Source organism: Puma concolor, chromosome A3, assembly GCF_028749965.1.
Source record: "Puma concolor isolate L17-30 chromosome A3, mPumCon1.1.hap2, whole genome shotgun sequence".
In the NCBI taxonomy this organism is placed as follows: domain Eukaryota; kingdom Metazoa; phylum Chordata; class Mammalia; order Carnivora; family Felidae; genus Puma; species Puma concolor.
In genome coordinates this window covers 59,402,847-59,428,192 of record NC_141669.1, presented here as the reverse complement: position 1 = coordinate 59,428,192, position 25,346 = coordinate 59,402,847, and the positions used below count along the sequence as shown (strand labels likewise).

Genomic DNA, 25,346 nt, shown 5'->3' with positions numbered 1-25,346 from the left:
TAATCTATATCAGAGCTACTCAAAGCAATACAGGTAGCATTCACTTATTAGAAATGCATATTCTTCCTACACCATACCTACTCCCAGAGTCAGGATCCCAGGAGCTTGCCCAGGAATCTGTTTTAACAAGCCCTTCAGGTAATTTGTGTACACATTAAAGTTTTAGAAGCTCTATTGAGATATCACAAATGAATTAAGAAATTGCAACCTTTAGATGTTCTGCTCTAGCACTTTCATTAGCTTTGTCTACTCAAAAAGTTACTTCAGCTTGGCTATTAAAACATGTCTGGCTAAGGAATTTGTATTTATTTCCCATCAAATGCAAATCTCATCAATGAAGAAGAGAAGTGATATGATTGGGGTTGCAGCTTAGGGAGACCAATCCATTCTGCCTGGTACCACCAGATTAAAGTGACAAATGGGCAGACTGGTTTGAAAACTGTTGTTGTCATGACCAGGAGATTGAAAATGAGAGGAAAATTAAGGTAGCAGCAGTGGGAATGGAAAGCGATGAAGGAGAATTGTGGCAACTGAAGTGTATAGTATTGGATTGGATGTAATGTGAGGGGAAGGGAGGGAAGAGCCTTCTGTGAGTGAGGTTTCTAGGTCATCTAGGACTGAGTGGGACAGTGTTCATATATTGGGGGGCAGGGAGGTGAGTTTAGTTTAGACAATTTGGACATGTTCAGTGTGAGGTATCCAGCCCTGGTATCCAGGTGGGAAAGGTCTAGAAGGCTGTAGGGAAGGTGAGTCTGGAGCTCAGGAAAAAAGATGAGGATACGAGGCACATATTTGGGAGTTATCAATAAGGATACTGGGATACTGGTAAGGGTACTATTGAAGGGAAAAGTGGTCTGGGGACAGAATCTTAAGGAAACCCAGGGAGTAGGAGAAGAAAGAGTCAGTTAGGGAAACTGAGGCCTGGTCACAGAGGTGGAAAAGATATAGAGTAATATTGAGTAATGGAATTCAAACAAGAAAAGATTTTCTAGGAGGAATACTCACAAATAACTGAGTTTAAGGACTGCAATGAGAGCCCAAAAGAGGATGATTAGCTTTAATTGGTCATAAATCTAGTCAATATATGTCTTTAGTTTCATCCATGGTTATATTTACAGTTGCCAATACATTCTTGGGAGTTCTATACTGACAGTAGCCCCCATTATCCACCGTTTCACTCACGTGCAGTCAACTGAGGTCTAGAAGCAGATGTTCCTCCTCCTGACATATTGTCAGAAGGTCAATACTGCCATATCCCAGGGATATTTCAGGTTTGGTTCTAGACCACAGTATTAAGCAAATATTGCAATAAAGGGAGTCAAATGAGGTTTTTTTTTGTTTGTTTCCTAGCACATTTAAAAGTTATATTTATACTATAATATAAGCTATTAGGCATGTAATAGCATTATATCTAAGTGTATGTACCTTAATTAAAAATTTTTTATTGCTAAAAAATGCTAATCATCATCTAAGCTTTCAGCGAGTCATAATCACTGGTCACAGATCGCCATAACAAATATAACAATAATGAAAAAATTTGAAATATTGCAAGATTACCAAAATGTGACACAGAGACACAAAGTGAGTAAATGCTGCTGTAAAAATGGTGCTGATATACTTGCTCAATTCAGGGTTACCACAGACCTTCAGCTTTGGGGGAAAAGAAGAACAAAAACGAATGCAGTATCTGCAAAGTGCAAGAAGAGCAAAGTGCAATAAAACGAGACATGCCTGCCGTAGCCTAATGCTATATCACAGTGCCTACATCGTTCACCTCGCTTCATCTCATCATTTAGGCATTTTATTTTCTCACAGCATCACAAGAAGGCTGAGTACATTACAATATTTTGAGACCGCATTCTCATAACTATTATACTATAGTTACCTTTTTATTGTTAATCTCCTATTGTGCCTAATTTGTAAATTAAATTTTATCATAGCTATGTATGTATAAGAAAAAACATAGTAAATATAGAGTTTGGTATTATCTGTGGTTTTAGGTCATCCACTGGGAGTCTTGGAACATAGCCCCCATAGATGAGGGGGAACTACTATACTTGGATTGCAAGCCATTTCCAGGTTAAAGATAAAGTGAGCTCTCTAATTCTCTGACTTTGGGTTCCTCTCAATATGAGTTTCCAAGGAAGGTTGGGACTGATAGAGCTAATGAGTAGTGGGTGGGAGGTGGCCTGGGGAGAGCTCCTAACCTCTTTGTTGCTCTTGGTATTCTTTCTATACCCTTTCCGTGGCCTGTGCATTGTGAAGCTAGCTTTCTCCTTTAGAATGTGAAGTTGTTTTGTTTGTGCCAGTATCAGGATGTCAGGGAAGGGTGTTATGTATACCTCTTAGTTGATGAAATGGATGAAATGAAATACCTGAATTAAATGAAAACAAATGTTAGATTGAATGTCTCCTACCTCTTGATTCTATTGCTTTCCTCTTCCCCCACTCCTTTTTTTTTTTTTTTTGCTCCAGTTGGATAGGGGAAAGTCCATGATGTTGAAATTTTAATTCTTGTGAACAAGGAAGAATTAGGAAATTGAGGTGGCAGGAAAACTTCTTAAAAAAAATAGTTACTGCCATTCTAGTAAGCCCATGTGGAGATGAGTTTCCTGTCAGTTGCACTGGGTATAAGAAGACATTCTGATAGAAATGCTTTTGGAGGAGAGTACTTATGAATTTTGTGCCAGGGATTAAAGAGAGAGTAGGAGGAAAAAATGAGCAGGATGTTCTGCCTCATTGTGGTGGGATGGGGCTTTGCTTCTGACCTCCACCATTAGCTGGTTCTGTAACCTTGGATAACTCATTTAACTATTTCAGCCACAGTTTCCTCATCTGTAAAATGTTGAGGTAGATTAAATTCTCCCTCTACTCTCTAAAAATGTTTTGAGTTATCACCAACGTAATGAAATGTTTGATTCCTAATCCACTCTCTAACGTTGAGGATGATCCATTTTCTATTGCTAGAAAGTAAGGAGGGATAAAACATTTGGGAGGTTAGAAATCTTGCATTATTCAGGGGATTCTTTAATTGACTTTTAATTAGAAATACAACTATCATTGCTGGAAGTGTAACCTGAGAATGTTAAGTCCAAGAAAGCTTTTAAGGTCTGTACTTCTTTTCCTACCCCAAATTCCAGACCTTTCTTAAAAAATTCAGGATAGATAAGGAAGTCACTGCAAAGAGAAATGGTTTCTAGCTATGTGTCTCCCGATCTGTGTCATGTCTTTAAGGTAAATAGTCTTCTTGATTAAGCATGCGTCCTTATTCTTGCATATTGTTTAATCCTTAAAAGTCCTTCTTTATTCTTTTTCTATTTTTTTAAATTTATTTATTTATTTTAATGTTTATTTATTTTTGAGAAGACAGAGTGCAAGAAGGGGAGGGGCAGAGAGAGAGGGAGATACAAAATCTGAAGCAGCTCCAGGTTCTGAGCTGTCAGCACAGAGCCTGACACGGGGCTCGAACCCTTGAACCATGAGATCACGACCTGAGCCGAAGTCAGACGCTTACCCGACTGAGCCACCCAGGCGCCCCTATTATTATTTTTTAATTTACATCCAAATTAGCATATAGTGCAACAGTGATTTCAGGAGTAGATTCTTTAGTGCCCCTTACCATTTAGCCCTTCCCCCCTCCCACAACCCCTCCAGTAACCCTCAGTTTGTTCTCCCTATTTATGAGTCTCTTCTGTTTTGTCCCCATCCCTGTTTTTATATTATTTTTGTTTCCCTTCCCTTATATTCATCTGTTTTGTCTCTTGAAGTCCTCATATGAGTGAAGTCATATGATTTTTGTCTTTCTCTGACTAATTTCACTTAGCATCGTACCCTCCAGTTCTATCCACGTAGTTGCAAATGGCAAGATTTCATTCTTTTTGATTGCCGAGTAATACTCCATTGTATATATACCACATCTTCTTTATCCATTCATCCATTGATGGACATTTGGGCTCTTTCTATACTTTGGCTATTGTTGATAGTGCTGCTATAAACATGGGGGTGCATGTGTCCCTTTGAAATAGCACACCTGGGGGCGCCTGGGTGGCGCAGTCGGTTAAGCGTCCGACTTCAGCCAGGTCACGATCTCGCGGTCCGTGAGTTCGAGCCCCGCGTCGGGCTCTGGGCTGATGGCTCAGAGCCTGGAGCCTGCTTCCGATTCTGTGTCTCCCTCTCTCTCTGCCCCTCCCCCGTTCATGCTCTGTCTCTCTCTGTCCCAAAAATAAATAAACGTTGAAAAAAAAAAATTTGAAATAGCACACCTGTCTCCCGTGGGTAAATGCCTAGTAGTGCAATTAGTGGGTCGTAGGGTAGTTCTATTTTTAGTTTTTTGAGGAACCTCCATACTGTTTTCCAGAGTGGCTGCACCAGCTTGCATTCCCAAGTCCTTCTTTATTCTTTAGTCACTAAAAAACAAAACTTCAGTAGTAGCACTGCCCAGAGGATTGTGTTGGAAACAGCAGTGAAACAGGGTGGAAGAGGTGATAGCCTCCTTAGAATATTCTTTTGTTGTGTAAGCTGTTCATATCTGTAGAGTGACTGGAGGGAATACAAATTGTTCTTTGTGTTTGGTGCTATATCAAAGAAATGGAAGAATAGGGAGGAATAACTCTTACAGACATTTGTTAGAATTTGAGTTTGAATCTGGGTTTTTTTTTTTTTTTGAATCCTATCTTAAGTTTGGACCTGCTGCACCTGGCAAAGATCACATGTACTATTAAATGTCTTTCAGCCAACCTTTCTTACCTTGGCTTCATAGGGAGGATAGTGACATGGGTTCTGTGTGTTTTGGCCTTAAATCATGTAGATTGATAGGCTGTTGTTCTGTAGAGGGAGTCTCCAAAGTTTGGTGGGGTTTTTTGTTTGGTGTTTTGTTTGGTTTTCGTGTTCTCATGTAGACAAATCTCAAACAGCTATTAATAATTATTTTTGAACTTTACGGTTACACTTATAATTATCTCATTTTGGCATTTGCGTAGAATATAGGTTAAATGTTTCCATCACTAATTTTTTAGGAATGTGACTGAATACTGGCTTTCAGGATACAACTTCAGCAACAAAGCAGCAAGGCTGTTGTTAGCTGTCTTTGAGTCCAACAAAAAACCCTTATTTTAAAAATCCTTATAAATTTCTTGATCTATTTTAATCCATCAGTGACACAGAATCAAATTCATGTGTTCCTTAATTTAGAGGTTTTATGCTTATGTTTAGTAGAATTTTCTTGCAAATTATTTCTTAAACATTAACATGGGAGTTGGCTTAAAGATTGTGGGAGAGATACCCCAGGTATACTGCTTCTGAGCTCCAGCAATTAGCTGGTTCTGTAACCTTGGATAACTCATTTAACTGCTGGGGCAGCAGGGTTGGGGGATACTTAACCTGTGATAAATTTTAAATTGCAATTAAGTCAACCAAGAGGTGAATGTGTATAGTTGATGTCACACTAACTCTAGTTTAAAATGTTCTACAGGAATTTTTTAGTTACCTATCATAGTTATGTAAACCTACTCATCCATTGTTAGGAGTTGTGAACAGATGATAATCAAGTTGCTACTTACTAGTGGAAACATACATTTAGGTTGTTTATGAAACACACATGTGTGTTTCTTAGCTCACAAAGAAGTTATTTATGAACCACTATTTGGGTCACTTTAAAGTTTTACTGGAGTCCATAAACTTAGTTGTGTTGTGGTTTATGCCTAGGAAAAGAGCACAGTTAGGAGTGCCAGGGTGGCTCGTTTGGTTAAGCGTCTGACTTCTTGATTTTGACTCAGGTCATGATCTTGCAGTTCATGGGCGTCGGGGGCTCTGCACTGACAGCAGGGAGCCTGCTTGGGATTCTCTGTCTCCCTCTCTCACTGCCCCTCCCCTGCTCATTCTCTCTCTCTCTCTCTCTCTCTCTCTCTCTCTCTCTCTCTCTCTCAAAAAAAAAAAAGGCACAGTTAGAAAACAGCTATTTTAGGATTAGATTGTGTGTTCTCACCTAATTTCCTTGTTTTTCCCCTCCCTTGGATTTTAATATTACAGGAAATGTATTTTAAAAGGTTTTTGAAGAGCAATGTTAAATATCTCATTTGTTAACATTTGTAGGTATTTAGGAGGAGAAGCTGTCTACATTAAATAAATTGCTTCAGGAGTTACATAATTTACTAACTTATGCTCTCACAAGTATCTTTTTGGTTATGTTGGCTTTAATTCTGTATGAATAAATGTTTTCTTCTGCCCAGATAACAAATAAAAGAATTTATGGTGTGTGTGAGTATTTTTAGTTTCACTGAAATGATTCTGGTAAATTAATCACCATTTGTAGAACTAGTTATCAAACAAAATGTTTGAACATAAGCTTCAAAACTACATTTATAAAATAAGTTTGAGTTGCATATTGAAGAGAAAAGGTGATGTGAACAGTAGTCTGACTGTTCCTTATTTCATAAGTAAAAGACAAGATAATTAGATAGCTGAGCATGTAAAACAACTTGTGTTGGCATATTTCTCCCAAGGTGCTTAGGCTTGGGATGTTTTCTTGTTGCGTATTTTTCTGTTTTTACTTGTTTACGTCCATCAGGCATTTCTGTTACCTTTAGTGAGTCACCTGTAGTGAGATCCGTCTGTGGCCAGAGATGACCATCTATGCCAAAAGCCCTGATAGTATTGTCTGACACAGATAAGCACTGAAGAGTCTAGGCTAAAACTGAGGGCAATAAGTGGGCAGGGAGCACTGTGTTCTCCTTTTAAGTGAAAATTTTGATGCAGACACATACAGGCACCTGGGAATTGCCAGTATCTCTCAACGGGTTTTTCTTTAATAAGGAATGTGAAACTGGAGGGCTTCACTTCTAAAATGGAAAGAATTCCTTAATTTTTTTTCATCTGGCCTGGAAGGGAACGGTTTTTTTTTTTTTTGTTTTGTTTTGTTTTTGTTTGTTTGTTTCTGTGAAATTGCTAAGCCCTTTCCGTTCTTTTATCTGGCAGCAGTTCCATAAGAGCATGTACCATAAAACATACCTTTATTAACATTATTCCACCTCTCATTTTTCTCCAGCTTTGATGGCTAAGAGGGAAACATTAGTAGAGATAGAACTAAATGCCCAAATGAAGATTAATCCTTTTATTCCCACCTGCCCCATCTTCCCAAAAGCATTTATTAGTGTCTCAGATACACTAGTAATGCAGGTAGATGTAACAAATTTGAGGCCATGTGATTATATAGCTCTAATTAGTTGACACTACTGATATCCTTCGAGAGGATAATGGGACTAAAGGAGTGAACCTTTTCATGTTCTGATCAACTAGAAATAAATCAGTTATAGCTTACCAGCTATTTGAATGGCTGTCTGATTTTTTTTCTGTTGGCGATTTTATATTTTTAAGATCTTAGCAAAGCCATGTCTCAGGATGGTGCTTCTCAGTTCCAAGAAGTCATTCGACAAGAGCTAGAATTATCTGTGAAGAAGGAACTGGAAAAAATACTTACCACAGCGCCATCACATGAGTTTGAGGTAAGGACTCTGCAGTGTTTCTTGCTTCCATCCATCTACAATGCTGAGTTGTTATTGCTGCTGTTGATCATCCAGCCTGAAATAAGCACAAAATATAATAGCATTAAAAAAAGTAGGATTGCTTAACAATTAAGGATTTTCAACATTTTCCCATTGTTAAACCATTGTCTTTTTTTTTAATTCTAGGAAGTTTCTAAAGTCTAAAGAATCAGAACAAAAAATTATTTTTTGTGTGTTCTAGTATCATTGGGTAAAAAAATGGGTAACAGTACTCAGAATTATCAACCATACAACCTGCATGCCTTTTTCCAGAGAGCCAGTTCTAATAGAACCATGCTACTTTGTCAGCTGTGTAGAGATTTCCCAGTGTAGACAGGTATTTTTACTTTTCTGTTTATAAATCAATAGATCATCCTTTTCATTTTCAAATTTCAGTTCGTACTTAATGTTTTGAGGTTAACTGTGTTTTGTTACTTTTTCTTTCAGTGAAAGTGAATTTTCACTTAAAAGAAGTAGAAAAAAAGTATTGGCAAATAAATGTAGAGAACCAATTGAAATTCCCATGGACCAAATGGTGTTGTTTACATGATAACTGCTGGAAGATTTGGGGATTATTTGCTTGTATTCCTTTAAGTGTGGTTCCTATTAGCTTTTCTTCCCCTTCACTTTTAAGTTGGGGGCATAAAAAAGTCTCTGCTGTACTCCATGTTCTAATAGTGTAATAATTTAATTGAAAGGTGTTTTAAATGTATAATACATATCTATATTAAAATTAAGTATTCTGCTCATCGTAACAAGAACTTCTATTTTCATAGCACACTAAAAAAGACCTTGATGGATTTCGGAAGCTATTCCATCGATTTTTGCAAGAAAAGGGACCTTCTGTGGATTGGGGGAAAATCCAGAGACCTCCAGAAGATTCGGTAAGTTTTAGATAAAATGTAGGAAAATTTAAGGTAATTCAAGACCTGGGTTTAAATTTGGGGGTGAGGTACTGTGGGGGACCTGTAAGAACCATCACTTTACATTCTCTGTTCCTCATGCCAAAACTACAGAGGTAGGTAGCCTACTGCTTTCCCCTCTGTTAGTCCCATCTTTTCAGTCCTGCAGAGGATTTAGGAAAGTCTCCTCTCCCTATAACACTACCTCATAACTTAAAAATCCCTGCATATGAGGCAATTCTTTTGCAAAGTACCAAACACATAGTAAGAGCTTCATTTATGTTCTTTTCTTCCTTCTCTCTCCCAAACCATCCGATTTCTGATAGCCTATAGTGTCTTGTACAGATGCTAAATCACGTACTTAAAGCTCTCCTCATGCTTTCAACCCGTCTTTAGCCATATTTCCCTTGCCTGTTTTTCACATGTTGTATTTCCCTGCTTCTAGACTTCTGTGTATATCATTTCTTTGTAATACTTTGGTCTCTTCACCTGTCAAAATCCTGCTCATTCTTTGAGGCTCAGTCCAAATGCCTCCACCTCTGTCATCGACCCCTAGCATAAAGCTGCTCTGAAGAAGTGTAGTGCAGTAGTGTCAGAGGTACATATCCTAGTTTTACTACTTAGGAGGTTTATGTAAAATGAGAACAATACCAAGTGACTTACATACTTTACAGGGCTATGAGGCTTTATGAAGAAGCATATATGGAAACATGTTAAACCATGAAGCATTTTTCAGATACTAGTAGTTACTTCTACCATCATGTAGCACTTAGCTGGCATGAGTAGTAGTTGTTTGTATGCATGTGTTGTCTTCCTGAGAGACCTTGAAGGCCAGGGAACCATGTGTCCTAAACAAATGTTTGTTGAATGAATGATCTAAATGCAGTTGATTGTCTAGGAAATAGGTTTTGTTAACATATTGACCTTTCTTCCCTTTCCTGTCAGCAGTTTTGACATCTCACTGTTTGTAGCACTTTTCATGTCAGGTAGAAGAAACTTGATAGAGCGGAGCAATTTTATGTAGATAGTATAGCTCTTGAATTCTGCAGTCTTCTAGTATCTAATTAATACTGGTTTTAAAACAAGGCTGTTTCGAGCAGGGTTTTGGCAAAGTTCTGCCTGAAGGTAAAGTTCTATACTGACTATGTTTGTAAAGTTTTATGGGAACATAACTGGACACATACATTTATATACCATCTACGGTGACTTAAGCTCATTAGCTTAAAATTAGCTTAAAATTACTAAAAATCCCTTGGATTTTTTCTTGAGAAAATCTTAAATATAGTTCCTGGTTAGGAGTGCTTTTATTTCCACAATGTGGAACATGCTTTTCAGTTCTTAAACTTGTTAAAGTTTAAGTAACTATAATTTTGCCTAGAAGTTTATTCCTTATTGAAGTAAATTCATTTTTCTAATTAATCATGGACCTGGACCTGGGCATAAAGGTGTAGTTAATTCTTGCTTGCATACATGGACTTTTTTTTTTCTACACAAACTTAACCTTTTGATGATAGAGCCTACCGTGTAGGAAGGCACACAGATTCATTACTTTTAGTATATTTTAAGGTTCAGGATTCTGCTTTGTCAGTGAGAAATCTGCCTTTGTGTATTTTGAGAGACGATTGTGCTATAAAGAAGGGTTTCTTGGAATATGGATTGCAGGGTGGGGAAGGAAGGGAGGGAGGAATCAGAACCATCTAAGGATTTTTCCAGTTCAGAACTACCATCCCCAACAAGGTTCTGACAAATACTTTTAAGAGGCTGTGTGCCCATAGTAAGCCATAGTTACTGATAGAAATGCAGAGTTGATACAGAAAAAGAATACAAAAAATAGAATTCTGGATAGAATTTTATTTTGTGAAGTCTTTTCTGTTTATAAAAGTGTAAGTCTTCATTAAAAATGTTGAAGCCTAGGTTTTGAGCATCTTTTAAAATATATGGTTATAATCCCATCTGCCCTTAATGTTGAAGGTTTCAGAGTACAGAGGCAAAAGATAAGTTTGTTCTTTTATGTCCTGAGCTTCTTGAGGCCACAAATGTTACACTCTGAATGTTAACAACTTTTGCAAATAATTATGAGAATACAGATTATGGGACAATATTGTTTACCTTGCTTCTCTACATTCTTCCAGCTCCCTTCCTCCCTCCCCCCTTTCCTGTAGATTTTCTGTCTCTTGTCATAGAGATTGTACAGAGATCAGTTTTTCTCTCAAATCATAACTTTTTTTTAGCACACATAGGTTTTTGTTTTTTAGATTTTTTTTTTTAAGTTTATTTATTGGAGGGGGGAAGGAGCGGGGGAGAGGCAGAGAATGGGGGGGAGAGAGAATCCCAAGAAGGCTCCGTGCTGTTGGCCTGGAGCCTGATGTGGGGCTCGATCCCACAAACTGAGATCATGGCCTGAGCTGAAATCAAGAGTGGAACACTTAACCAACTGAGCACTCAGGCACCTCTGCTTTCTGTTTTTTAAATGCAGGTGATACTTTAGCCTCGTAACCAAAAAGAAATTATTGTGGGAGAATAGTCATTTAGAGTAACATGTCTCACATCAGCCTTGCATCAAAGCTGTGCACATAAACATTGTCATGATAGGATATCTGTTTTTGTATAGGAGTTGGCAGACTACCAGTTGGCCACCTTGTTTTATAAATAAAGTTTTATTGGAACACAGCCTGTAGCTACTGTCATGAGACAATGGCAGAGTTGAATAGTTAGAACTGAGACCATGTAGCCTACCCAACCTAACATATTTCCTTCTTGGCCCTTTATGGAAAAATTTTGCTGACCCCATTTTAGTATACTTTTTTCTTCTTTGGCCCTCAGAAAACTGAATTTAAATGCCTTTTTCATTCAGATGATTACTTTTTAAATAAAAATATTTGTATAAATACTAGATTAAAGGATATACTTATAGGCATTGAAATTTTATGTTTTACTCTTGTGTTGAATACTTCATCTTAACTCTCTCCTCTGTCAGTAAGCATATACATTTGTAAAAAAATTTGTTGCTGTCTAAGTGTAGTTGACACATAATGTGACATTAGTTTCAGGTGTATAATATAATGATTCTTGATAATTTTATACATTATGCTTTGCTCACTACAAGTGTTACCATCTGTCCCCATACAGCACTATTACAATAGCATTGCATATATTCCCTGTGCTGTATATACCTTTTATTCCTGTAACTTACTCTATATCTGGAAGACTGTATTTCCCATTCCCTTTCCCCCAATTTGCCAATCCCCCCTCCCCTCTGGTAACCATGAGTTTGTTCTGCATATACATGTTGTTCGAAAAGCCTATTGAGTCCATATTTTATTGAATTCTGGCTAAAACAAAAAAACTCAATTTATGGAGTTATGGTATGGATAATGCTATGTTCCAATTTTGTGAAAGTTAACTACATAAATGTTGTAATCGAGGTATGTCTTGATATTTAGCTACGTTAATAAATTTTAAAAAACTGTATTAAAGTACATGTTTTGGATTAGAGCAAGGAAGGACCAGTCAGCATGTACAACTTCATTTGACCATTTCATTCTTTTCTTTTTTTTTTTTTAAATTTTTTTTTTCAACGTTTTTTATTTACTTTTCGGACAGAGAGAGACAGAGCATGAACGGGGGAGGGGCAGAGAGAGAGGGAGACACAGAATCGGAAACAGGCTCCAGGCCCTGAGCCATCAGCCCAGAGCCTGATGCGGGGCTCGAACTCACGGACCGTGAGATCGTGACCTGGCTGAAGTCGGACGCTTAACCGACTGCGCCACCCAGGCACCCTATTTCATTCTTTTCTAGAGAGGCTGTTAGTGACTTGTTCCTGAACAAACTTAATGTTTAAGTTTATATTTTGGATGTAGAGGGATGGGAATTAGATAAAAGAAACAAGGAGATACAGAGTCTGCTCAAGAAGGTAGTACTGTAGCTGACACATTGTTTTGAGCTCTAACTTAAAACCTGTTTAAGGTGCATTCTCATTTATGTGAAAATGTTCTCTAAAAAAGGCTTTTTCATTTAGAGGAACCAAGGTCTTGATTTGATTGTCCTTGTTCTTGTCTCTATGTTCCCCAAAGGGTGAGTATGTATTTGTGAATGGGGAAGATTTATATAGGGTCAACTCTTTTTTTTTTTTTTTTTTTTTTTTTTAATGCAGAGAATTGGCATGAAGAATATCATATAATGTGATATTTTAGCTTCAGATTTTTTGTTTTGCCCCATAAAATAATGGAGAGTTTTTCTTAGTCTGTCAGTACAAAACATTAAAATGTGTGTGTTTATTTTTTTTTTTTAACGTTTATTTATTTTTGAGACCGAGAGAGACAGAGCATGAACGGGGGAGGGGCAGAGAGAGAGGGAGACACAGAATCGGAAGCAGGCTCCAGGCTCTGGGCCATCAGCCCAGAGCCCGATGCGGGGCTCAAACTCACGGACTGTGAGATCGTGACCTGAGCCGAAGGCAGACGCTTAACCGACTGAGCCACCCAGGTGCCCCTAAAATGTGTGTGTTTAAATGGTAAGGCATTCTGAGAAGTTAGTGTATGTGTGCAGAGTAAAAATACAGTTTTTTTTTTTTTTTTAAGATGAATCATAGTCTATTGTGCAACTAATGTTTGCACATATTTTTTTTTGAAAGACTCACTAGAGGCAGTTTGGTCAAGGATTTGACATGATGTGACACAGGATGGTTTGCTTTGAGCATCCCCTGTTGGGTGAAAAATTTCCAACTTCAGTCAGCTAATGGTATAGCCATTAGAGATTTGTTTTGGGTGTGTACATAGATAAAAAAGATCTTGAATGTAAACGTGCTACACAAAAGCCAGAACGCCTGGGTGGTTCAGTTGGTTAAGCATCTAACTCTTGATTTTGGCTCAGATCGTGATTTCATGGTGTTCCTGAGAGTGATCCCTTCATGGGGCTCCCTGCATGGGGCTCGTGCTGACAGCACAGAGCCTGCTTGGGATTCTTTCTCTTCTCTCTCCCTCCCTCCACTCATGCTCACTCATGCTCACTCATGCTTGAATCTCATAAAGAAACTCTTATTAGCCTCCTCTCTCTCTCTCTCTCTCTCTCTCTCTCTCTCTCTCTCTCTCTCACTCAAAATAAGTAAATAAAAAAGCATTTAAGAAACTGGCTGTGAGGATATAGCTGGCTGGCTACCAAAGAGTCTCATCTTTTCCTTGATGTAAAGTTTTAAAATGATAATATATAGAACTACTAATCTAAGCAAATATATTTATACTAATTTAACAAATATTGCCAAAGCTCTAATTCTCTACCTTTTGATTCCACGATGAAATTAACAGTCTTTAATTTTTTCCCAGAACTGTCTTCCTTCACATGCCTTTATATACAGGGCCCTTTATTTCCGGAAGGGGATGGGACTAAGGAGGCTGATCTTGGGCCTGTGATCCTTAATTCCATTTTGGTTACTTAATTTGTTTCTCTACAGAAATAGTAATGGTAAATATGTGGCCACTTTAATGTCAGTTCCATGATTGGCTTTGAGAGACTTGAGGTAATAGTGTTGGACCAGGGTCTCTAACTACTACCCTTGTGTGTAGAGCAGAGGGCAATCCACTCCCACAGACCTGAGTTCCTTGGGAAAATCATAACATAGGTATAGATGGTAGTAGCACTCCTTGAATATGCTGTTGCCCCCTGCCCAATCCCTATCCACAGAGATTCTTTTTGGACCGTGGCTAATGCTTTTCAAGACCTAATATGGATAATTTTATTTATTACAATCTCCAAATTTATCTTTTATGTAGACATTTTATGTCTTATAATCAGATAAGAAAAATAGATCTGCGAGGTTCTCCTATCTTACATCTTCAACTGTGGTGTAACTATAAGGGAATTTACACTTATTTACTATGTGATAGCCCTGAACCTACAAGATTGGTTCTGGGTTTTTATATAAAACAAGATGGATGGCTCAAACATACCTATGATCCTTTCTGCCCTGTAATTCCTTGGGGATACTTTACTACAGTTGACCCTTGAACAACATGAGTTTGAACTGTATGGATCCAGATATACGTGAGGTTTTTTTATAATACTGTAAATATATTTTCTCTTCCTTATGGTTTTCTTTTGTATATTACATATACAAAATATATGTTAATCTACTGTTTACATTATTGGTAAGGCTTCCATTTAAGACTAGGCTATTAGTAGTTAAGTTTTGGGAGAGTCAGAAGTTAATATGTAGATTTTGACTGCGTGGGGGGTTGTTGCTCCAACCTCTCACATTGTTTAAGGGTCAACTCTAATTCCTTTTCCTTATTTTAGATGAGATGTGAACAGCAGACTCTGTGCTTGTCCCATTGTGTAGTCAAGATGAGACTGGAAGGTCTATACCAGGCATCTCAACCTGGGAGGTCTTTTTAGGGATTGTAGGCCCTTCATATATTTCTTGAAACTACAAGTAAAACTGTGTATAAATATACAGTTTTCAGGTTAGATTTCCTTTCATCAGATTCTCAGAGGTTCATTACCTGTAAAGGTTAATGAAAGGTTCTCTTTCTCTTTCTCTCTCTCCTTTTTTAATGCGGAACTACTCTCTTGAATCTCATTCAAGAAACTCTTATTGGCCTCCTCTCTGCCAGTCACTGGTTGGGGCTACAAAAATAAGTATTCTTCCCTCCGGCATTTTGGCCTCAAGTTTGTGGAGGAGATGGACCCAGAAATGGCTAACTACGGAAGACTGCAATAAGCAGTCCATAGGATGCTGTGGAAGCATCTAACTCCCATGGGGGCTTAGGAAAGACATCGTGGTGTTAAGGTGATCTCCTGGAGTGAATTTGAGACAAGACTTCTCTGAATATGGGAGGAAAAATAAAGAGAAAAAAAGGCTTTGAGAATAGTGGTAGTATAAAAATAATAGGCTTATAGCATGTAGCTTGTTTGCTGGTTGTGGAGCATATGGTGGATAAGGCTACTTTTCCAAGTCTAGAGCTGAGTCTCTTTACCTGCCATTTTGGCACCTGCTCACTGGCCGAGATGTCAGAAACTGCAGTTTCCATTTAAGAGAGACCTTAATGGTGGGAAATTGGAACAGATTTTAAAAACCATGCTTCACCAAGTACCTCAAACAATTTGTTTAGAGTTTTCAACATTGTAAAACATAACCCAAATAGATTAAAATTAGGTGCTTATTCTGTTTTGTTTATTTTTTTTGTAATTTTGATTAACAAACCTTATAAGATTAATCAGCATTTTAGCTGTTAATGGCTTTTATCTTTGAATGTCAGGTTTATTGAGGTAATTAACATATAATAAATGATACCCTTGTTCCGTGTTATGAGTTTTGGCAAATGCATCCAGTCATGTAACTACCACCAAAATCAAGAATTAGAACTTTTCCATCATCCCCAGAAGGTCCATTGTGCCACTTTAAAATATGTTTCTTCTTAAACCCTTGCAGGGCTCTGGTTCCCACTTTACCTTTTCCCTTAAATACACAGGCTGAACAAATACGTATCTTTCTAAAATATTATTTTTTTCCTTCATTCAGACTTCTCTCAAGGAAGAGGTGGGCCTCGCTCCACCCTCAGCTAGCCTTTCTCTTAGCCTTTATCCACCCACTCACACCTGCGGTCTAATCTTCTATAAAGATTTCTTTTTATAGCCTCTGGCCTTTTCCCCCTTTCCCACCTTCATTCTTCCAGGGCTGCTTCAACGATGTGAATTACATAATGAAGTGCACTCTATACTTCTTTAATCACTGGCTATTTAGTACTGCAGAGTTTAAAGCTAATACACAGCATAAACAGAATGACGTCAAGAAGCTTCAGTTTCATTTTTTAGGGAATTTGGGATTATCACGGTTATTTTGAAAGAATTTTTGTCCACATACTATAGGAGGGTTGGCTTATAGGGAATATACAAGTTTGATTTTAGTAATGAGCAGTTCGGTCACATAAGCAGGTTAGGTTGGATTTTGGACCTCTTATCTCTTCTATTAGAACTTTTTTCCAACTCCAGCTTTTTCCCAACTCCTTTTCAACAAAGGTCATCTACCTTTCTCTTTTCTAATCCATGCTAAAGTGGAAAGTTCTTTGAAAGCTACCACTTTAGCTGATAAGGATATGGGCCAAATGACCCACAAGGTTAACTACTGCTTTTATTACTTCAGCCAACTTCTATAAACGAGTGATGAATACATACCTGTTTGTAGTGTTTGAATTTTTCTCTTACTATCTGTATATATTACTTTTGTTCCCCAAGTTTTTATTTAAACTCCAGTTAGTTAACCTGTAGTGTACTATTAGTTTCAGGTTTAGAATTTAGTGATTCATCACATACATGCAACACCCAGTGCTCATCAGAAGTGCCCTCTTTAATACCCATGACCCATTTAACCCATCCCACCGCCTATCTCTCCTCCAGTAACCCTCAGTTTTCTGGTTTGCCTCTTCGGGGTTTTTTTTATCCATGTTCATCTGTTTTGTTTCTTAAATTCCATATATGAGTGAAATCATATTGTATTTGTCTTTCTCTGACTTATTTTGCTTAGCACAATACTCTGTAGCTCCACGCACATTGTTGCAAATGGTAAGATTTCGTTCTTTTTGATGGCTGAGAATATTCCATTGTAAGTATATACACCACCTTGTTTATTCATCAACGGGCATTTGGACTCTTTCCATAATTTGGCAATTGTTGATAATGCCATAATCATTGGGGTGCATATATCCATTTAAATCAGTATTTTTGTATCCTTTGGGTAAATATCCAGTATGCAATTGCTGGGTTGTAAGGTAGTTCTATTTTTAACCTTTTGAGGAACCTTCATAATATTTTCCAGAGTGGCTGCACTAGGTTGCATTCCCACCAACAGTGCAAAAGGGTTCCCCTTTCTCCACATCCTCCACAACACCTGTTGTTTCCTTTGTTGTTAATTTTAGCCATTCTGACTTGTGTGAGGTGATACTTCATTGTAATTTTGATGATGAGTGGTGTTGAGCATCTCTTCATGTGTGTTAGCCATCTTTATGTCTTCTTTGGAATAATGTCCATTCATGTCTTCTGCTCATTTTTTAACTGAATTATTTGGTTTTTTGGGTGTTGAGTATGATAAGTTCTTAATATATTTTGGATGCTCATGCTTTATCACATGTCATTTACAAGTATCTTCTCTCATTCCAAAGATTGCCTTTTATTTTTGTTGATTGTTCACTTCTTTGTGCAGATTTTTATCTTAATGATATCCTGATAGTTTATTTTTGTTTTTGTTTTCCTTGCCTCAGGGAAGGGAATTTGCTAAGACTGAGGAAAGGTGCTACTGCCTGTGTTTTCCTGTATGATTTTGATGGTTTCCTGTCTCACATTTAGGTCTTTCATCCATTTTGAATTTATTTTTGTGTATGATATAAGAAAGTGGCCCAGTTTCATTCTTTTGGATGTTATTGTCCAGTTTCCCCAACACCATTTGTTGAAGAAGACTGTCTTTTTTCCATTGGCTCTTCTTTCCTGCTTTGCTGAAGATTAGTTGACCATATAGTTGTGGGTTCATTTCTGGGTTTTCTACTCTGTTCTATTGATCTATATGTCTGTTTTTGTGCTGGTAACATATTGTCTTGATCCTGACAGCTTTGTAATATAACTTGAAGTTTGGAATTGTGATGCCTCCAGCTTTGCCTTTGTTTTTCCAGATTGCTTTGGCTATTTGGGGTCTTTTGTAGTTCCATACAAATTTTAGGATTGTTTGTTCTAGCTGTGTGAAAAATGTTGGTGGTATTTTGATAGGAATTGCATTAAATGTATAGATTGCTTTGGGTAGTATGGACATTTTAACAATATTTGTTTTTTCAATCCATAAATATGGACTGTTTTTCCATTTCTTTGTGCCCTCTTCAATTTCTTTCATCAGTGTTTTATAGTTTTCATAGTGCAGGTTTTTTACCTCTTTTGTTAGGTTTATTCATAGGTATCTTGTGGTTTTTGGTGCAATTGTAAATGGGATCAATTCCTTGATTTCTCTTTCTGCTGCTTCATTTTGGGTGTATAGAAATGCAACAGATTCTATACATTGATTTTTGCATCCTGAAACTTTACTGAATTCCTGTATTGGTTCTGGCAATTTTTTGGTGAAGTCTTTCGGTTTTCTGCCTAGAGTATCATGTCATCTGCAAATAATGAAAGTTTGGCTTCCTCCTTGCTGATTTGGGTGCTTTTAATTTCTTCTTGTCTGATTGCTGAAGCTAGGATTCCTGGTACTTTGTTAAATAACAGTGGTGATAGTGGACATCCCTGCCTTGTTCCTAACCATAGAGGAAAAGCTCTCAGTTTTTCCTTATTGACAATGATATTAGCTGTGGGTTTTTTTATATGATCTTTATTATGTTGAGGTATGTTCCCTCTAAAACTACTTCACTGAGGGTTTTTATCATGAATGGATGTTGTACTTTGTCAAATGCTTTTTCTGGATCCATTGAGAGGATCATAGGGTTTTTAACCTTTCTTTTATTAATGTGATGTATCATGTTGATTGATTTATGATATTGATACCCTTGCAGCCCAGGAATAAATCACACTTGATTGTGGTGAATGATTCTTCAACATAGTGTTGGATTTGATTTGCTAATATTTGGTTCAGAATTTTTGCATCCATGTTCATCAGGGACACTGGCTTATAGTTCTCTTTTATAGAGGAGTCTTTGGTTTTAGAATCAGGGTTAATGCTAGCCTCATAGAATAAGTTTGGAAGTTTTGTTTCCTTTTCTATTTTTTGGAATAGTTTGAGAAGAACAGGTATTAACTCTTCTTTAAATGTTTGATAGAATTCCTCTGTGAAGCCCTCTGGCCCTGGACTTTTATTTGTTGGAAGATTTTGATTACTGATTGCATTTCTTTGCTGGTCATCAGTCTGTTCAAGTTTTCTATTTCTTTCTACTTCATATGTTTCTAGGAATTTATTGATTCTTTCCAGATTGTCCGATTTGTTGGTGTATAATTTTTCATAATATTCTCTTATAAATCTTTGTATTTCTGGTGTTGTTTATTATTTCTCCTCTCTCACTTGTGATTTTATTTATATGTGTCCTTTCTATTTTCTTTTTTGTATGTCTGGCTAAGGGATTTATCAATTTTATTCTTTAAAAGAACCAGCTCTTAATTTCATTGATTTATTCTGTTTTGTAGTTGTTTTTAGTTTCTATATCATTTATTTCTACTCTGTTCTTTGGTCCCTTCTCCTGCTGGCTTTAGGTTTTCCTTTTTCTAGCTCAGTTAGGCCTAGTTGAGGTTGTTAATTTTTTTTTTAATGTTTGTTCATTTTTGAGAGAGAGAGAGAGAGAGACAGAGTGTGAGTAGGGAGGGGCAGGCAAAGAGGGAGACACAGAACTCAAAGCAGGCTCTAGGCTCCGTGCTATCAGTGCAAAGTCCGACACAGGGCTCAAATCATGACCTGAGCCGAAGTCGTATGCTAAACCAACTGAGCCACCCAGGCACCCCAGGTTAGGTTGTTTATTTGAGACTTTGTTGCTTCTTGAGGTAGGCCTGTATTGCTGTATTTTTCTCTCTTTTGCCATATCTCAAAGGTTTTGGACCTTTGTTTTCATTGTCATTTGTTTCCATGTATTTTTTTTTAATTTTTTTTTAATTTTTTTTTTAATGTTTGTTTATTTTTGACAGAGAGAGACAGAGCATGAGCGGGGGAGGGGCAGAGAGAGAGGGAGACACAGAATCTGAAGCAGGCTCCAGGCTCTGAGCTGTCAGCACAGAACCCGACATGGGGCTCGAACTCACAGACCGTGAGATCATGACCTGAGCCGAAGTCAGACGCTCAGCCAACTGAGCCACCCAGGCGCCCCTCCATGTATTTTTTTAAATTTCTTCCATTTCCTAGTTAACCCATTCATTGTTTAGTAGGATGTTCTTTAACCTCCATGTATTTGTGGTCTTTCCAAAATTTTCTTGTTGACTTCAAGCTTCATAGTGTTGTAGTCAGAAAAGATGCATGGTATGGTCTCAGTCTTTTCATACTTGTGGAGACCTGATTTGTGACCTAGTATGTGATGTGTTCTGGAGAATGCCCCATGTGTACTTGAAAAGAATGTGTATTCTGCTTTAGGATAAAATGTTCTGAATATATCTGTTAAGTCCATCTGGTACAGTGTGTCATTCAAAGCCATTGGTTCCGGTGTGCCCGGGTGGCCCAGTCAGTTAAGTGTCTGACATCAGCTCAGGCCATGATCTCGCAGTTTGTGGGTTTGAGCCCTGCATCGGGCTCTGTGCTGACAGCTCAGAGCCAGGAGTCTGCTTCAGATTCTGTCTCTTTCTCTCTCTCTCTCTCTCTCTCTCTGTGCCCCTTGCCCACTCATGCACATGCTCACTCTCTCTCTCTCTCTCTCTGTCTCTGTGCCCCTTGCCCACTCATGCACGTGCGCGCGCGCTCTCTCTCTCGCTCTCAAAAATAAACATTGTGGGGGCAGGGAAGCCATTGGTTCCTTGTTGTTTTTCTTTTTAGCTTATCTGTGCATTGATGTATATGGGATGTTAAAGTCCCCTACTATTATTGTATTATTATCAGTGAGTTCCTTTATGTTTGTTATTAATTGTGTTATATATTTGGGTGCTCTTAACTTGGGGGCATAAATATTTACAATTGCTAAATCTTCTTGCAGGATAGGTCTCTTTATTATGATATAGTGCCCTTCTTCATCTTTTGTTACAGTCTTTGTTTTAAAATCTAGTTTGTCTGATATAAGTATGGCTACTCTGGCTTTCTTTCAACCTTCATTTGCATGATAAATGTTTCTCCATCCCCTTACTTTATTTATTTTATTTTTTATTTTAGTGAGAGAGTGCACATGAGCAGGGGAGAGGGTCAGAGGGAGAGAGAGAATCTTAAACAGGCTCCATGCTCAGCGTGGAGCCCAATGCAGGGCTTGATTCCACAACCCTGGGATCACGACCTGAGCTGAAATCAAGAGTTGGACGCTCAACCAACTCAAACAACTGAGCCACCCAGATGCCCCTCCATCCCCTCATTTTCAATCTGCAGGTGTCTTTAGGTCTACAATGAATTTCTTATAGGCAACATATTAATGGGTTTTGTTTTGTTTTTCTTATCCATTCTGACATTCTGTGTCTTTTGATTGTGAGGATTTAGCTCATTTACATTCAGGGTAATTATTGATATATACATATTTATTGCCATTTTATTACTTATTTTACATTATTTCTGGATTTTTTTTTGTTTGTTTTTAATCTTTGTCACTTTTGGGCTTTCCTTCCCACTCAAAGAGTCTCCTTTAATATTTTATGCAAGGCTGGATTAGTGGTCACAAACTCCTTTAGTTTTTGTTTGTCTGGGAAACTCTTTATCTCCTATTCTGAATGACAGCCTTGCTGGATAGAGTATTCTTGGCTACAGATTTTTCCCATTCAGCACATTGAATATATCATGCCACTCCCTTCTAGCTTGCCAAGTGTCTGTGGAAAGATCTGCTGCTAAGTTTATGCTGCTAACTTTCTTGTATCGTAAGTTAGGGACTCCCTTTGTCTTGCTGTTTTTAGCATTTTTTCTTTATCACTGTGTTTTGCAAATTTACCTACAATAAATCTTGGTGTTGTTTGATGGGAGTTCTCTGTGCCTCCTGAATTTGGAGATGTGTTTCCTTCCCCAGAAAAGGGAAGTGTTTGCCTATTACTTCCTCAAATAAACCTTCTGCCCCCTTTTCTCTCTCTTCTTCTGGGAATCCTATGATACGAATATTATTGCATTTGATGGAGTCACTGAGTTTCCTAAGTTAACTCTCATGATCATTTTTCTTTCTCTCTTTTGTTCAGCTTCATTATTTCCTATAATTTTGTCTTCTGTATTACTTATCCATTCTTCTGCTTCTTCCATCCTGTGGTCATTACATCCAGTTTCAAATCTCAGTTATTGCATTTTTCATTTCTCCCTGATTTTTTTTTTTGGCTCTTTATCTCTGAAGTAAGGGTCTCCCTGATTTCTTCCATGCTCTTCTGAAGCCCAGCAAGTATCCTTATGATTGTTGCTTTAAATTCTCCATTGGGCATGTTACTTATCTGTTTCAATTAGATCTCTGGCTGTGACCTTATCTTGTTCTTTCTTTGGGATGAATTTCTCCATCTTGGCATTTTGTCTAGGTGTCTGTCCTCTTCTGTATGTTAGAAAGTCTTATGTTTCCTGCTTCTGTGAGTATTGGCTTTATGAAGAAGAGGTCATATAATGTCCAGGGTCTGGTGCCTCAGGAAGTGTCTTTGGTGTGTGCACTCTGCTGCTGTGTTTTGGCTGCTCTATCCCTCAGGTCAGTTGTCTACAGAGGCTTTTCTTGTCTGCAGTGGACAGCATTTGAACCTTGGCCAGAGCGTGGCAAGTTTTAACTAGGTATGCTCTGGTCTGCTTGTTAAATGAGACCTGATGCTATTTCCACTAGAACTGAAGCTTTGTGGAACTCTGGTCAGTAGATGTGGTGTGGGTGGGGGGTTTGTGCTGGTCTTCTGGGGAAGGGGCCTGCTTCACTGGTCCTTAGGCATACCTGCCTGAGAAAATCAGTACTGGCAGAGCTCAGGGGGTAGGAACCTAGTGTAAGCAGGTTAGGCAGCCAGTGTTGACACTGTGCTATTAACTGAAGCTGGTGTATGCTAAGGGCAGGGAAGGGAGATGGTGCTAGCTTGCTCCTTTGTCTGTGGAGAGGGGAGTCCATGCTTGCTTTCAGGGAAGCCCTCCAAGAAGAGCAAATAATTGAATAATTCCTCCTCATGGATCCTAGGCATTTTGCAGATTGCTGTTTTTATAGTGTCTGTCTCTGGGTTGCTTGCCTGCCTAGAGCATCACTCTGCACTTTGGGATCTACTGTGGCCAAGCCTGTTGACTTTAAAACTCCACACTTGGGGCGCCTGGGTGGCGCAGTCGGTTAAGCGTCCGACTTCAGCCAGGTCACGATCTCGCGGTCCGTGAGTTCGAGCCCCGCGTCGGGCTTTGGGCTGATGGCTCAGAGCCTGGAGCCTGTTTCCGATTCTGTGTCTCCCTCTCTCTCTGCCCCTCCCCCGTTCATGCTCTGTCTCTCTCTCTGTCCCAAAAATAAATAAAAAACGTTGAAAAAAAAAAAAAATAAAAAATAAAACTCCACACTTTAGGGACCTGGTGTGGCCGGGACCTGTGTTAGTCCTCTGGGAAAGAATCTCGCCGAGCTGGGACTAATGCAGGTGCGACCCAGACAGGCAACCATGCCAGAGTGCAGGAGCGTGGGATTTGGAGCAAAGCAGCCTAAACAGCCAGTGTCTGGGTTAGCCACCCTTGCCAGATGTCTCTGTGCCTATGCTGAAGGGCAGGGGAGGGAAATGGCACTGGCCGTTTCCTTTGTGCCCAGAGAGGCAATGCCACTTCTCACAGATGCGTTCCAAGAACAGTCAACAGTCTCCCCCCCTGTGAGCTAGGTGATCCTCAGATCATGCAGTCTGCCTGAGTTGCTTGTCTGCCTTTTCTGAAGGAGTAGAGCAGTTCCCTCAGGTCCCTCTATTCCAGCCAAGCCCATAGATCTCCAAAACTCCAGTCTTTGAGTCCTGCTGGTTGCAAAACTCACACAAATCAGCCCCTCTTATTTTCCCAGCCAGTGGCTTTGGGGTAGTGTTCTCCTTGTGCATTTCCCTGTGTGTTGTACTCTCTCTCACCTTTCTCTGCCACCAGGGCTCCATCATCTCTGCAGCACCCACAGTCTGTTTCCCCCCGCAAACCATGTCTCCATGCTTACTACATTCCTTGATGTGGTCTTTTCTTTCCCTCTAGTTGTGCAGTTTGTTCTATCAGTCCTCAGGTTGATTTCTTGGGTGTTCGGAATGATTGGATAGTTATCTAGCTGTGTTCGAGGGATGAGGCAAGCCTAGGGTCCTCCTGCTATGCACCATCTTAGCTCCCTCTGCCTATATGTATTAGTTTTGCCTTTTGCAGTTAAAAAATACACAAAAGTCTTGGAACTTCCTAGACTTTTTATAAAAAATTGTAGATTACGGTAACTTTTAGTTGCCACTTTCTCTTCATAGTTACCTCCTACTTCATGGGATCACTTGCTTTCTGAAACTACCCTGGTTTTGGTTGTTTCTTGTTACTTCCATTTCTTCTTTAGTTTACTGGGTTTAAAGTACACAGTTGTAATGAGAGTATTACAACTTTACATCTCTTACAGCGTTTTGGAAGTTGCTGCAGTTTTTAATGGGCGGTCATTAGGTATGAGACTACCTAAGAGGCAAAAGTATCATAAGTAACAAACAATACTATAAGTAGATAAATACATACAAATTGAATTAGTGAGAAGTAATTTATAATACGTGTTTTTAAATAACTTAATTTTAAAAGTTTGATTTATAGAAAAGTTGGAAAGAAACAGTTTTTAACTAGAAACATTATATAGCTATCCAGGCTTGTTTTGTTACCTATATCCTATTTTTAAATTTCCTGCTGAGTCAAAAGAAGCACAAAATAATTGCTGAAAGTGCTGATGGAATTTTTATCCCAAGCTTAAAACGGAAAATAAATAAAAGATAGCTGAGAAGAAACATGGAAATGCCAGAGGTCTAGTCTATGACTAGACTAAATATGGAAAATGGTGGAAGTAAACCATTAAACAAAAATATCTATTTATAGGTGGGCTTGTTTAAGATAAGTGTCTTCATTGTACATAGTCCTAAAGCCTTCAGGAGATTGGAAAGTTTTCTGCTATTTCAAAAGAGCATGAAACAAACACCAACCCAATAGTTTTTGTTTTTTAATGAGTCAAAGCTTTAGGCATTTTTCATTTTTAAAAAATTCATAAAAACCTATATATGCAAAGCTCTATATAGTTAATATTTGTTGTCAATGTTGGGGGGGCTTATAAGTAACATGTACTGAATCCTGTTTGTAATCTCCTTTAATATTCACAATGGACCTGGA

At 38.4% G+C, this 25,346-nt stretch overlaps 2 protein-coding genes across 2 annotated transcripts in view; one reads left to right on the top strand and one right to left on the bottom strand.

Annotated features, from left to right (window-relative positions):
• The window catches only part of UGP2 (UDP-glucose pyrophosphorylase 2), a 64,798-nt gene that overhangs the window by 8,904 nt on the left and 30,548 nt on the right, over nucleotides 1-25,346 (top strand). Inside the window, exons 2-3 of the mRNA XM_025932430.2 lie at nucleotides 7,372-7,499; nucleotides 8,315-8,422. Of these exons, the coding sequence (XP_025788215.1) occupies nucleotides 7,372-7,499; nucleotides 8,315-8,422 (236 nt within the window). The remainder of the gene's footprint in view (nucleotides 1-7,371; nucleotides 7,500-8,314; nucleotides 8,423-25,346) is intronic.
• Nucleotides 7,437-25,346, bottom strand: part of VPS54 (VPS54 subunit of GARP complex) — a 139,392-nt gene continuing 121,482 nt past the window's right edge. The window contains exon 23 of the mRNA XM_086701001.1: nucleotides 7,437-7,575. Within this exon, the coding sequence (XP_086557127.1) occupies nucleotides 7,551-7,575 (25 nt within the window). The 3' untranslated portion in view covers nucleotides 7,437-7,550. The remainder of the gene's footprint in view (nucleotides 7,576-25,346) is intronic.